This window comes from Vigna radiata, chromosome 5 (genome assembly GCF_000741045.1).
Source record: "Vigna radiata var. radiata cultivar VC1973A chromosome 5, Vradiata_ver6, whole genome shotgun sequence".
Classification (NCBI taxonomy): domain Eukaryota; kingdom Viridiplantae; phylum Streptophyta; class Magnoliopsida; order Fabales; family Fabaceae; genus Vigna; species Vigna radiata.
This window is the reverse complement of record NC_028355.1, coordinates 8,483,826-8,498,392: the sequence shown is the minus strand read 5'-3', so window position 1 is coordinate 8,498,392 and position 14,567 is coordinate 8,483,826. Positions and strand designations below refer to the sequence as shown.

The 14,567-nt window shown below is 36.9% G+C and overlaps 1 protein-coding gene across 1 annotated transcript; it reads right to left on the bottom strand.

Annotated features, from left to right (window-relative positions):
* Positions 1-12,734: 12,734 nt before the first annotated feature.
* LOC106760271 lies at positions 12,735-13,145 on the bottom strand. Its single transcript, XM_014643733.1, has 2 exons — positions 12,936-13,145; positions 12,735-12,836 (listed from the first exon to the last, which is right to left on the bottom strand). The coding sequence occupies exons 1-2, from the start codon at positions 13,143-13,145 to the stop codon at positions 12,735-12,737; spliced, it is 312 nt and encodes a 103-aa protein (XP_014499219.1).
* Between the last annotated feature and the right edge of the window lie 1,422 nt (positions 13,146-14,567).

Sequence of the window (14,567 nt, the reverse complement as noted above, 5' to 3'; positions counted from 1 at the left end):
GAATAATGTTCCAAAACTCCAAAGCCGAGGGAGCCCTCTACGAAGCCAAGTGTTACTTCTAAAATGGGTGGGGTCCACCCTAAAAAAAACATAAGTGTCATGTGCCAAGTGTCCTACAATTTTGGGCCCCTCATAATTTTCTAACAATGGCCCAATGTGCAAAAGTTTGTCCAAAAAGTTTAAACAATTAAATTACAATATAACTAAAATTTAAAATGTCTAATTTAAGAGTCTTGACTTTATTTTGTCTCCTTCCCAATGCTCCAAATTGTATCTCCAAAATTTTCCCTGCAATTAAAAATGCAAATAAATAGTTCAGAATATTCAAATTAACTAAAATAAGAATTTTCAATCAAATTAAGCATAATTCGGAAAAACGGGAAAATATCGGACAATTAAGCACAATTCCCTGATTAAATTCGGTACAATAAACTAAGTGAAATCAATAAAATATTGACTCATCAAGCGGTCAGAGCGATTAGAGGCAAACCGTTCAGCGGTAAAACTGACCGCTGAGCGGTGGCGCGACAAAGAGACAAACCGCTAAGTGGTTCACTTAGGTGCTGAGCGATTATCTGTTTTTATTTGGCTTAGATTCTATTATCTTTTTGGTTTATAAATAGACCCATTAAAATTGGAATCTTTTGGCCAGCAGAGACGTCCAGAGCTATTCTACACACCTTGGAGGAGGTTCGTTGGATGCTTAGGCACCAATCTACCAAATTTAGGGTTTATTCTTCCATTCTTTCATTATTTTTCATCTAGATTCACCATTCTATGGTGAACTAAACCCTAGGTTGTTGGGGAACAATGTAATCTTTTGAAACTCTCTTATATCAAAATTCTATCTTCTTTATATGCTTGCATATCCTTATCTTTATCAATTGTTGGGTTCTTTACCTTTGCTTAATGCTTTTATCGTTTAACTCATTCAATAAATGTTGTTTGTCTTTATTGATATGGAGACGTACGGTAATGTCATGAACTGGGGGGAATTCCTTAATTATGCTAATACCACCTAGAGATAGGGGTAGGACGATCAATTGTATTTTGCTTCTGTTTAACATGGATTATTGGTTACTAGGGGAGGTTAGAGATAGCAAGCCACGCCAAGAGATTGGGTTTAGGGTAGACTATGAAAGTTTGCATGACAATATGATAAATAAGCTAAGAAGATAAGAAGAGTAGATATAAGAGGGTGGATAAGATGAATTTGTAAACCCCAACAACTCCATTCGTCCATAGTCTTTTCTAGCCAATTGATTCATTGCATTTGCATGTTTATTTTTGTTCTTTGCATTTAAAACCGAAACTTAATGCTTTTCTCAAGTCTTATGAATTGGTTTACATGAAAGTTAAGGCCTAAGAGTCCTTTGGGAAATGATACTTGGACTTATCCATTTTATATTACTTGATAACGATCTGGTACACTTGCTAGGGGCTTAACACTGGACTTGTTTGAATGTAGGTTGTTGGGTAGTGGCCTATTTTTTTCTGTGTGGTGCTGCTGCTGGATAAGAAATTGTGGAATGAAGCTGCTGGACACATGATGCTTGGACGTGTGTAGCTGGACCGTGGTTTGCACCTCCTTTAGAGAAATTAATGCCCAAAACCGTGTGAAGATTGGACTTGAAGCTATATGGGAAGTTGCTCAAGCCCGTGAGTGCTGTTGTTTCTGCTAATTGCTCCTAGCCGTGCTGGACGTGTGTTTGCTCCGTGGGTCATTCTGCACCTCCATCACGTGGGTTGTGACCTCTCCAATTCACGTGCAAAGGTTGGACACTTTCTGGATGAAATAAAAATCTCCCAAGCTATTGTACATGCACCATCCAGCCCCTTTCTCAATACATGAGCCGTGAGTTTTGGTTAAAAGAAGATGCATCCCTTGGAGCGTGAACTACTGCTAGCGTTGCCAAGCACACACCTGAGTTGCTTCCTAAAAGCCCAAGTCGTGAATGCCAAATTTTTATTGGTCGTGATGTTCTTGTGTGAATTTTTTCCAATCTCCAATGTGTTGCATTTTTTTCTAATTGCACATCAAACAATAAACCTCAACCTTTTCCAAAATAATTCTCCATATTTATGCTGCAATGAAATTAGTGTGCAAGGAAAATAAATTGCAAGTAGGTGGTGGCAACACCTTATTTAACCTCCAAATGTCCCAAATTGTATTTCCAAAATTTTTCCTGCAATTAAAATAAGAATTTCTGGTTAATTTAAGCATAGTTGGCAACAATGGGAAAATACTGGACATTCAAGTACAATTCCCTGATTAATTTCGGTACAATAAGCTAAGTGAAGTCAATAAAATATTGACTCATCAAAATAGACCACACTTAGTCTTTTGCACTATTGGGCAAAATCAAGACGCAAATCAGGGAATAGTTCAAAGGACATCAGGGAAGTGACACAGACTCAGCACACGAAAAACAAAGACTCATAAGGAAAGAACCAAAATTACACATATCTCAAGAAATCTAGATAGAGAAAAGAAGTAGACAATATCCCACACAGAATCAAGGAAAGGAGATACTCATGAAATCATCCAAGCAACTCAAGAGATGGCAAAATGATCAATCAGTTCAAGAGGTGAATCAAAAGTAACAAAACCACACAGACGCACACTACCAATGTTTCTCTCAAGTGTCTAGGGTAAACAATGTCAACTCAATGCACTCAAAAGAGCAAGCACAAAAATATTTCGCAAGTCTCTAACATCAACATTAAAAAACATATGCATGTTCGAATCAAAAGGTCTTTTATGGGTGAAATGGAGCCAAGGACAAGGGAGGATAACATATGGATGAGAAGCTACAAACCAAAAGAAATAGAGGAGCAATGGGGAAAGAGTGAAAACACTGCCAAATCACACCCAAATTCGTCTAATTCAATCCTCTTCTCGACTCCATTATTTACACAAATTTTTTATATTTTTCTTATTTTTCTCTGTTTTTTTTATGTCTTTTCTCTATTTTTTTTTCTTTTCTTTTCTCATCTTGTCTCTTTTCTTTTCTCTCTATTTAGAACACAATTATAAGAGACAAGATACACAACATATTTACAAAAACAACGCAAGAAGAGGAACCAACTAGCCAATTCATTAGAATCCCCAGGGAGACCACACTTGTTCCCAAAATAATTCCAAAGCTCCAAAATTCCCTAAGGTTAAGGTATTCATGGTTTTTCACTTAGGGCTAGTGTATGAGCTTCAAAACAAAGAAAGGGGAAAGCATAGGCTCAAAGGGGTTATCAAAGAATCAAAACAAGGTACGCTTATTTGGCTAGAGAGGCTCAAGAACAAAACTGCTTTTATAATTTCCAAACATGCATATCAATATAGAATTATCAACAACAATCAAGCCAAGGCATGTGTGCAAGTAATCAAGAGACATATCACACAAGAAAGAACATTAAGTGACTCAAATCTCACACAGGGTAACAGATCATGGACAAGTGTAATAAAAGAAGGAAAGGAGGATAAGGGAAAAGAAAACTCCCTTGGTCATGGTGGCAGTTGCCAAACTTGAACTTGCAGAGAAGTGTCTTGCATAAACGGATCAAGAAAGGAAGTGCTGAAGAAGTGCTTCATCCACCAAATCTGATCTAGAAGGGAAATGTCTTCCACAATTGGTTCAAGGAAGGGAGGATTCATCAGTAAATCACCTTCAGTCATGGAAGACGAAGAAAGTCCACCTAGCTTAAAATATCTGCTGATATCTGCCTTGTCCTCCAAGAGTGGGGACATAAAAGGGTGGGAAAGTAGGTGGCGTAGTCGTAAGCTCATGACTCTGCTCTCCATCTCCTATGTGGATGGCACTGACATCATCTGGAATCTGAGCAGTCTGAAATGGTGATTCGTCTAAAACTTGAGACTTTTCCTTAGAGAGCTGAGTGGCCATCTGCCTCATCCATATGCTCAAACTCTGAATGGAAGCTCTAATTTCCTGTTGAAACTCCATGTTCTCTTGTTGGAACTGAATGTTCTGAATCATCATTTGCTCCAATAAATCCTTCAATGTAGGCTCAAAAGTATTGGAAGAATGAGGAGCTAATTGGGCAGGCTCATGAAGTTGCAACTGTTGTTGTTGTTGGACTAGCGGAGGCATATAAGTATTTTTAGATGGTGCTTTCTTATATTGATGCTGGTGTGAAGTACCATACCATCCTAGATTAGGGTCATTCCATCCAAGATCAATGTTGTAACCATATTGAGCAGGGAAGAATTAATCCAAGAACATGTGCTTAAGATCTTCCCAAGAAGTGATGGATCCTGGAGGAAGAAAATACAGTCAATCACTTGTTGCTCCTTGTAGTGAGTATGGGAATACCTTTAAAAACATGTGATCATCTAGGATATGTGGAGGCTTCACTAAAGAGCAAATGGTACGGAACTCCTCCAAATGTCTATGTGGGCATTCACCTGCAAAACCATGAAACTTAGGCAGCAAATGTATCAGTGCAACGGTGAGAACACATGGAACACCCTCATCACGTGCAAACAGCTCACAAGGAGCACTCTCATGAGACAGCGGGGGAACCATATTGTTCTCAGTATAGAAATCAGAAAAATATACATCACAATCAAAGTAGGATGTAGGAGGACAATCATAATCATAGGCACATGCTGAAAAAGCAGTATGTTCATAATCAAAATAGGCAGACATAGTGAAAGAAGGGGGAATGAAGAAAGGAAATGCTAAATATTACGAAACACACAAAACACAACACAATTAAACATGTGACACGCACACACAATAACACACCCAGAGAACCGAACATCACACTCACAAACACAAAACAAAACACAACACACACTAACATAACAAAAGACCTAAAACCGAATCGTTGGTCCCCGGCAACGGCGCCAAAATTTGATGGGTGTTGTACCCCATGCAAATTTAATGTGCATAAAAAATGTAGTATAGACTAGGAAGTGAGTCCTAGGTCGTCTGTCAAGGACCAAACTGTGGTTCGAGAATTAGGTCAAACACGTAGTGTGGGGGGGAAGGGGTTTGAAAGTGTTTTTGCAAGGAGAATTAAACTAAAACACGGATGCAAACAGAAATGTGAAAATATAAATGCTAAACGGAATCAAATATAGAATAAAAACGGTTGGTCATTAACTCAATCACTATGCTTCCTATCACATATTAACGATAAGTACACACTACTCTAATTCAAATCCAACATGAATCACCCAACTAATGAAGGCTAATTCGGTCTTCAAAATTGCAAACTAAGCGAATGCAATGCTTAAATCCAATCAATCATGCACCATACAGTCTAATCAACTAAGCGAAGATGAAACACCGAATAGGTAACTAAGCGTATACCTAATCGCAAGAACACAACATATTAAATATTGGATTAAATCAGAGCATCAGTATGGCAATTAAAGTGTAGAGGTGTCATGAATAAACTACTTTAACCTCTAATCCAGCACAACTAACCGACTAAGCGAAGGTCAATCATGTTATCATAATTACAAACTAAGCAAACGCAATACACCTATTCCATCCAATGTGTTCTTTTCAGATCGATCAACTAAGCGAAGATGAAATCACCAATTCGGCAACTAAGTGTATACCCATTGCAAGAACACAATCGGATTTGATAGAGTGGCAGGCAGAGCAGAATAAAATTAAGTACAGTCCAAGAAATCTCAAGGAAACAATGTAATATCGCTAATGACCAACTCGCCTAACCTAGGCTAACATGATAGTTAAATTATCACAACAGAACATAAAAGGTAACATTAAAGTGAAGATTAAAATTAAATAAAAACAAAAGAAATAAGTCACTAAAGAAAAGAATGAAGCAGTAATCAATTAAGCGTGCATTCTGCTAAGAAAAAGAAATTAAACTGGTGAAGAAAAACACATCCATATGGTGATAAAAGAGCTGGCCTAAGCAAACCGAATGGTCCATATCAAAAGAGTGTATAATTGCATATTGTAATAATCGTGAAGGAGAATTAAAATACAGCAACAATTTTCAATGGCAATAGCGTGTGAACTAATTGAGATGCACGACAGTTGGAATAAAAGAAGTAACAACTAGCTAATAATTAAAATGAAATGCAGTTTGAAATTAAAATGAAATTCCCAAGTACGAGATTCAGTAGAAATTGTTGAGATTGTTGACAACACAAACTCTATATCAATCTAGTTTTTGATGATGACAACACTATGCTTAATAACAGTACATATGTTGTTGTATTACATGTTCTTATTCTGAACTGATTGTTATATCTGCTGAACATGTTTTGATGTACTGTGGTGTATGTTCCTATGAAATTCTGTGATATATTTGTGGAACATGCTTATATGATTATGTGAAATATGAACTGCTTTATCAAAAATATTTTATTGCACATTTTTCAAAGAGAAAAGTCACAAGAACTTTCGTGAACATATAACTGTGTGACAAAGTTATAGTTCAGTCGAATACATCTATAATGGATTCGACTATTCTAAAACCTTTGTACATATTTTAAGAATCAGTGCTAAGTGATTTTTTGAATTGAAAAGAATTTCAAAAAAATTTTCCATGTGACAGTCGACTTTGGTCTGTGTAGATTCGACTGTATTATTGATCTGTTGTGGAATTATGTTATGCTTCCACGCTCCAACAACTATATTTTTAAAAGTTAGTTAAGCATTGATGACTTGGTCAACTGTATTGAATGTGTGTTGATTCGTGTTTTCTGAGAGCCTATATGTTGACTGTCTATTATAACTGTAATAATACAGTCGACTGATTTAGTAGGCTATTCGACTGAGAAACAATTTGACTGACAGAAAACTATAAATTGGCTGAACATGAGTTATTCAGGGAATTTTAATGATCTAAAATTTTCATTCTAGTTTCAGATTGAATTCTCTGTGATCTATCTTGAAAGAGATTCAAAAGGAGAAGGCTTATGCGCTGATTGTGTGATCAGAAACTGCACAAAGAAGGTGCTTCTTCATTGATCATTGAAGGCTTGGCATCCTGTGAAGACTGTTGTGTTGTTTGAAGGCTTGGCATCCTATGAAGCGTGCTGGAATTGACCTGTTATGATACAGGGGTTACACGTTGAGGATTGTTCAATGTGGGTTCAGATTGCAGAAGAGGGGATTCTTGCTGCAAGTCTGGTTTTGGTTATTGCAGCTATATTTTGGTTTTGGGTTAGAGAGGAGATTTATATTTTTGACGTGAGGTCTTCTATAAATTCCTTGTTATAAAAACCGCAACCTATATAATGCATTTGCTTCCTGGGTTGGAAGGACACTGGATGTAGGCATTGTTGGTCGAACCAGTATAAAAACCAGTGTTGGCTTTTCTCTATCCCTACACTCTTTAATTCCAGTCGACTTTATCTTTTACACAATCAACTACGTTTTCCGCTGCATAAAAATTTTCATTACTTGCATTTCAAGAAAGATAAAAAAGGTTTATACTTTTGATAAAAGATTGTGAAAAGATTTTGTTTTTGAAACATCACCAATTCACCCCCCCTCCTCTTGGTGTAAAAATGAAGCCTACCTGTTTCCCAACATTTTGCACCAGAGCTGGTTTTCATAAGATATTTGAAAATTTAGTCGACTCTATTTTTATCTTCTTCGACTATAAAACCTGGGGATGGCTTCCTATTTTCAAACTTTTGGTGAAGGTGCTTCAACAAACAGACCACCTCTGTTTCCTGGTGAAAATTATCCTTTTTGGAAAATTCGAATGCAAATCTTTCTTGAATCGCAAGATAAGGGAATTTTAGTTGCCACTTTGAATGGTCCATATGTGCCTATGAAAACTGTTGATAAAGAAACTGTTTTAAAACCTTTTACTGAGTGGACTGCTAATGAAAATAGAAAAGCTCAGTATGATGTTAAAGCTAAAAATATAATTGCCTCTGCACTGACAATTGATGAATTTTTCAGGATATCTCAATGCAAATTTGTAAAGGAAATGTGGGATGTCTTAGAGGTAACTCATGGAGGCACGAATGAAGTCAAGAGACCTAGAAAGAACTCATTGATACAGGAGTATGAATTGTTCAGAATGAAGGCTAGAGAAAACATCTATGATGTGCATAAACGATTCACTCACATTGTAAATCATCTAATGGCTCTCGGTAAGGTGTTTGATAAGGAGGAGATCAACATCAAGATTTTGAAAAGTCTAAACAGGAGTTGGCAACCAAAAGTCACTGCAATCTCCGAATCCAAAGATCTTACAACTATGAACATGGCTACCTTGTTTGGCAAGCTACGAGAAATGAATTGGAACTTGGTAGATTAAAGGATGAAGACGAGATTAAAGAGAAGAAGTCCATTGCTCTGAAAGCTTCAAGCAAGAACAACACAGAAAGAATTGATGACCTTGATGGTAAGAAAGTTTAGTCGACTTATGCAAAATGATAGTCAACTGTCTAACCATGCAGGTCAAAGCAAAAAGAAGAGCTTCAGTACAAATGTTGTCGAGTGCTATGAATGTGGAAAGGAAGGTCACATCAAGCCTGATTGTCCTGACTTACAGCCAAAGCAAAAAGAAAAGAAAAGATTCCCTCAAAGCAGAAATATGAAAAGAAAAGGAGTCTACATTGCTTGGGAGAACTCAAATTCTGAGAAATCAAGTGATGAAGATTCTGATCAAGAGGAGGAATCGAATTTGTGCTATATGACAGGAGTTACATGGGACGACTATGAAAGTGATGCAGACATATCAAATGAACCAGTGGAAGTTAAGTATGATCTGCTGCAAGATGCATTTAAAGAGCTACATGTTGAAGCTATGTGATTGCAATATAAGGTAAATCGACTGAGCTCTGAAAGAAGAGACTTTGAAAATAGAATTAATAACCTTGTTGCAAAAAATGAGAAATTAGAAAAAGAATTGAATGAAGCTTTGTTATCTGCTAAGGATGTTGAAATTAAAACTGTTACAGTAGAAAAAGATTGTGAAAATTGTCCTACTCATATTGAAAATATAAATTACTTGACTAGCACGCTAGCTAAGTTTACTCAAGGTAGAGACAATTTAGATGTTGTTTTGAACTCATCTGGCAGATCTATTAATAGACAAGGAATTGGTTACAAAGCTCAATCTAACATAACCAATGCTAGGAAATTCACTGATTTGAATAAACCTGCTAGAAATACTTGCTTTTATTGTAATTGTATTGGTCATACTGTTAGAAACTGTTATTACAGAAATGTTGTTGTTCCTAAAGGATTATGTGTCTGGATACCAAAGGAACATGTAACAAGGATTAACAATCAAGGACCCAAAGCAAAATGGGTACGAGCAACCAAAAATTAGTTGTTTTACAGGATACACAACTGATGCAGATTGATCTCAAGGATGAATCAATTATGGAATACATAAAAAATCTTGAGTATCTACAACTGGTAAAATTGTATCTATCTGTTGCATCATGCCTATATTGATTGGTTGTTGTTGTATGATTGTTTGTGTTGTATGCTTAACTGTTTGATTGATTGAATTTGTTTGAAAAATGATTTTCTCGAGTCACAGTCGACTCCAATATTAATTCAATCGACTGAGTTATATGATTGTGTGTAAAACTCTGTTTTTGAATGTTAGAATTTAAACATGGGTTTTAATGATAATCTTTGGCGCGTTTTGGAAAAAAGATATTTCAAATGCTGCGAAAATAGTTGACTACGTGAAAAGTAAAGTCGACTTGAAATGTAAAAGTGCACGGATAGAGAATTCAAACACAGGTTTTTGTACTGGTTTAGCCAAACTGCGTACATCCAGTGTCCTTCCAATCCAAGGAAGCAAATGCATTATAATGGTCACGTTTTTTACAACAAGGTTTCTATAGCGACCTCCACGTCAAAATATAAAACACCTCTCTAACCCTCTAACAAAAAAATAGGCATATACACACAAAGAACAATAGCAAGATATCTCCTCTCCTGCAGTCTTTAATCACTTCGAAAAATCCTCAAAGTCCCAGAACGCAGCACGTCCTATTCCTGTAATCACAGTAGGGCAACCACAATCTTCACAAGATTGAGAGAAGTAGTTGATCACGTTTCAAACACCTCAATGTGCAGTATGATCAATCTGTCGTTGAGCACAAACTCTTGCTCAACAAGTAACCACCAAAGAATGAACACCACTGTCTTCTTGATGAGTTCTTGAGCTTTAGCACGTTCTGCAAATCTGAAAAGAATCATTGAAATCGTTAAAATCACAAAACTCTCTTCAAAAATCAAATTTGCGTCTATATATAGTTTTTCACAAAACTGACGCTCCTTAAGTCGACTATGCTACTAATAGAGTCAATTATACACATACAGTTATAACAGTTAGTAGCAATCGGACCAACTTAATTGATTACGCATTTAATGTAGTTGACTCACTCATGGGTGTCGCGGCCCATACAAATTTGATTGCATATTAGAAATGCAGTATAGGTAGGGGATGACCCCTAGGTTGTCTCCCAAAGACCAATTTTGCGGTTCGAGAATCGAGTCTAACACGAAGGGGGGGGGGTTTGAAAGTGTGTTGCAAAAATTAACGATCTCAATATAAAGACAAAGATGCAAACAAACTAATTAAAACTAGCATGGTAATTAAACTAACACTATTAAAAACCTTAGACAACATTCAAATATCAAATACTCTTGCAAACAAATTAACAAACACAGTTAATATTAATTAAACTTCACACTAATTCAAACACATTAAACTCAACCTATCAACAAAATTAATTAAAAACCAAGGAAACCAACAAGCCTAATTTAATCCTAACAAATTACAATTTGGTAGGGTCCACACACTACAAGTCAGCCCTAAAGAGATGCCACATTGCCCTCACATTTGGTTTTTACAAAAATGCCCCTAAAGGGGTCCAAAACACCTAATTCTAATTAAGGGCTTCTAGAAAATGAAATTACAACTTAATTAAAAAGGAAAGTACTAAATGTTGAGTCTTGAATGATCACGCCACCTTCCCTAATGCTCCAAATGATGTTTTCCAAAATTTCCCTACAACCAAAATGCACTTAATCAGCTCAGAAANCCCAAATTAGCACAATTACGAATTTCTGACCAAATTAAGCAGAATTCGGAAAACGGGGAAATAACAGACAATTAAACACAATTCCCTGGTTTATTTAAGTGCAATAAACTAAATATAGGTCAAGAAATAACCACTCATCACTCACAATCGATGTTTGGTCAAAGATATAAAATATAGTTGTTAGACACACAAGCATTAACAAAATTTCAAAACATAACTAACTAAGTCGAGTAGCTTGCGCATACAGTCGACTTTGTAACACTTCAATGCAGTTTTGAAAAACTTTCTTTGCAAAAATATTCACAGCACACTTTGAAAAAGTTTGTACAAAGTCACGAGTTTTAATCGACTTGCGTCATAATGAAGTCGACTTAAAACTGTTGTTTTGCCACATAATATAAGTTCAACAAAAGTGCATGTGGTTTTCCTTTTCCAAATCATATGTTATGCAATATCTCATGTAGAACATAGTGAATTTGCATACATTAACATAATCAACACAAACATGTTCGCAAGCAATCATAAACATGAAAGTAATGAAAATGTAGTACATATAAACTCACGACAACACATGTTTGTATTCACACTTGTCTTACGCGGTTGTCACCTTTATATGTAACCTCCAATATCTTTCAAGCTTTCTTTGCTTATGTGATATTCGGTATATTTTTAATCGCGACTCATCTATTGCATTGTAGAGAAAATACAATACTTACTGATAATGGTTCAAAAAACGTTATTTTTATACTTAAAATTGACATTAAACACACCCTTTATGACTTAGAATTAGCTTAGAATCATGCAATTTGCTTAAGTTAGAGAATAAGAGAGTCAAAGTGGGTTTTCTTGGTTTTATGCTTGGTCTTCCTTTGATTAGGCAGGATTTATCAGGAATTAAATGAAGGAAGTCAAGTAAGAGAAGAGTTGGATGCCAGAGAAGGTGGAAAAATGAAGAAAAGAATAGTGACAGCCACCACTAGGCGGTGAAACCACCGCTAGGCGGTGAAACCACCGCTAGGCGGTGAAACCACCGCTAGGCGGTGAAACCACCGCTAGGCAGTGAAACCACGACCAGGCGGTGTACTCTTTAGAGAACTCTTTGTCAGACGCTTAAGTGGCACCGCTAAGGGGTGAAGTGGAGTATCACACTCACAACCAGGCGATGAAACCACCGCCGAGCGGTGGACTCTTCAGAGGATTCTCTGGCCAACACTCAAGCAGCAGCGTTGAGGGGTGAACTCGGGCGGTGAACCCACCGCTAGGCGGTGTACTATTGGCCCTGGGCCAAAATTCTGTTATTTTTATAAGTTATAAATAGACCCAGAAAAACCAGATAATGTATTTTTTTTGGCAGAAAAGGACGCAGAAACACTCTATTAACCTAGATATCAACATTCACACATTCTCAATCTTTATCCACAATCAATCATCATTAATAAATAAATCATCATGCAATAAAGTTAAACCATCATCAGAATCAGTGTACAAGTCAAGCATAGACACAAAAATAAAATTTAACCTATACTACTAATTCAAAGTACAAAAGGAAAAGAAAAGTAAAACCTGGGTTGCCTCCTAATACCGCTTGTTTAACGTCACGAGCCTGACCCAATCCTCATGGATCCACCAACATCATCACCGTGGAGAATTGCTCCACCTCTCCTCCCAAATATTGTTTGAGCCTCTGACCATTTACCACTCAACTCCACTGTTGAGCATCCTTATCTGGAATCTCTAATTCCGCAGCTCCATTTGGGTATACAAGCTTAATCACAAAAGGTCCCAACCATTTTGATTTTAACTTCCCAGGAAATAACTTCAATCATGAATTAAATAATAGCACCTGCTGTCCTGGATTGAAGACTCTCTTTATCAGCTTTCTGTCATGATAAAATTTTACCTTCTCTTTATAGCCCTTAGATGAGTCATATGCATGTAACCGCATCTCTTCAAGCTCTAACAGCTGATTTCTTCGCTTGCTTTGAATTTCATGAAGATCAAAATTTAAAATTTTCAAAGCCCACAAAGCCTGATGCTCCATCTCTACTGGCAAATGACATGCTTTTCCATATACCATCTGAAAAGGTGATAATCCCATGGATGTCTTCATAGCTGTCCTATATGCCCAAAGAACATCATCTAATTTGTGTGACCAATCTTTTTGTTAAAAAAGTGACTGTCTTCTCTAATATCCTCTTGATTTCCTTATTATAGACTTTAGCTTGACTATTCGTTTGTGGGTGATAAGGTGCAGCCACTTTATGTTTCACCGCATAATGTCTAAGTACCTTGGCAAGCTGAGCATTGCAAAAATGAGACCCCCCATCACTAATAAGTACCCTGGGGTTCCAAAACGTGAGAAGATTTTCCTTTTCAAGAATTTTATCATCGTATTGGCATCATTCTTTGGACATGTTATAGCTTCAACCCATTTACTCACATAATTAACAGCCACCAAAATATATTCATTATTAAACGATGGTGGAAACGGCCCAACAAAGTCAATACCCCAATAATCAAAAACTTCAACTTCCAAAATACCTTGTAACGGCATTTCATGCCTTCTTGAAATAGCTCTTGTCCTTTGACACTTATCACATGCCCTTTGAAGAATTTTTGCAGCTGTGCGCTCTCTGATAACGGTTGAAAAACAATTATTTTCATGCTTCATTTGAGATGAAAATACACCCTTTAAGGCATAGAATCATGTTTTTAAAGATATTATGCTTGTTTTGCAGAATTTTTGATGCAAATAAAGAATGGGATTGAAGATGGAAGGTCTTAGACTCAAGAAAGAAGAAGAAACATGAAGAAAAAAGGAGTCTAGGAACCGCCCAGCGCCAAAATCCAACGCTGGGTGGCCAAATGCGAGGAGGAGCAAACCGCCGGACAGTACAACTCACCGCCGGGCGGTGGCACGATAATGACGAAACCGCTGGGCGCCAAAAGTGCGACGCCGGGCGGTTGTCTGCTGGGCTTGGGCCTAAATTTTGTGATGCTCCTCAACTATAAATAGCCCTAGTGCGACTTCAGATGTATTCTTTTGACAGAAGGGGGCAGCTAGACCAAATTTTCACTCCTTGGAGAAGATTTCTTGGATGCTTAGGCTCCTTTTTATCCAATCTAGGGTTTGCTTTTCCATTCTTCCATCATTTTTCATCTAGTTTCACCATGACAATGGTGAACTAAACCCTTTTGTTGTTGGGGAACAATGTAATCTTTTGAAACTCTCTTTTATTGAAACTCTTATTTATTTATATGCTTGTCGTATGCTTTGATTATCAATTGTTGGGGTTCTCATCTGCGCTTAATGCTTTTATCGTTTAACTCATTCGATAATTGTTGTTTGTCTTTATTGATACGGGAACGTACGGTACTATCATGAACTGGTGGGAAATTCCTTGATTAAGCAATACCACCTAGGGATAAGGGGGTAGGACGATCAATTGTTTTTGCTTCCGTTTATCATGCATTATTAATTACTAGGGGAGGCTAGGAATAGCAAGCCAGTAATTAGTAATAGGCTCTTTTC

What these genes read in the sequence shown, in the direction of transcription:
- LOC106760271 (XM_014643733.1), bottom strand. Translation starts at nt 13,145, where the DNA reads ATGAAGACATCCATGGGATTATCACCTTTTCAGATGGTATATGGAAAA. An exon ending in CTAAGGGCTATAAAGAGAAG is followed by an intron (nt 12,837 to 12,935) that starts GTAAAATTTTAT and finishes TTTCCTGGGAAG; the next exon opens with TTAAAATCAAAATGGTTGGG.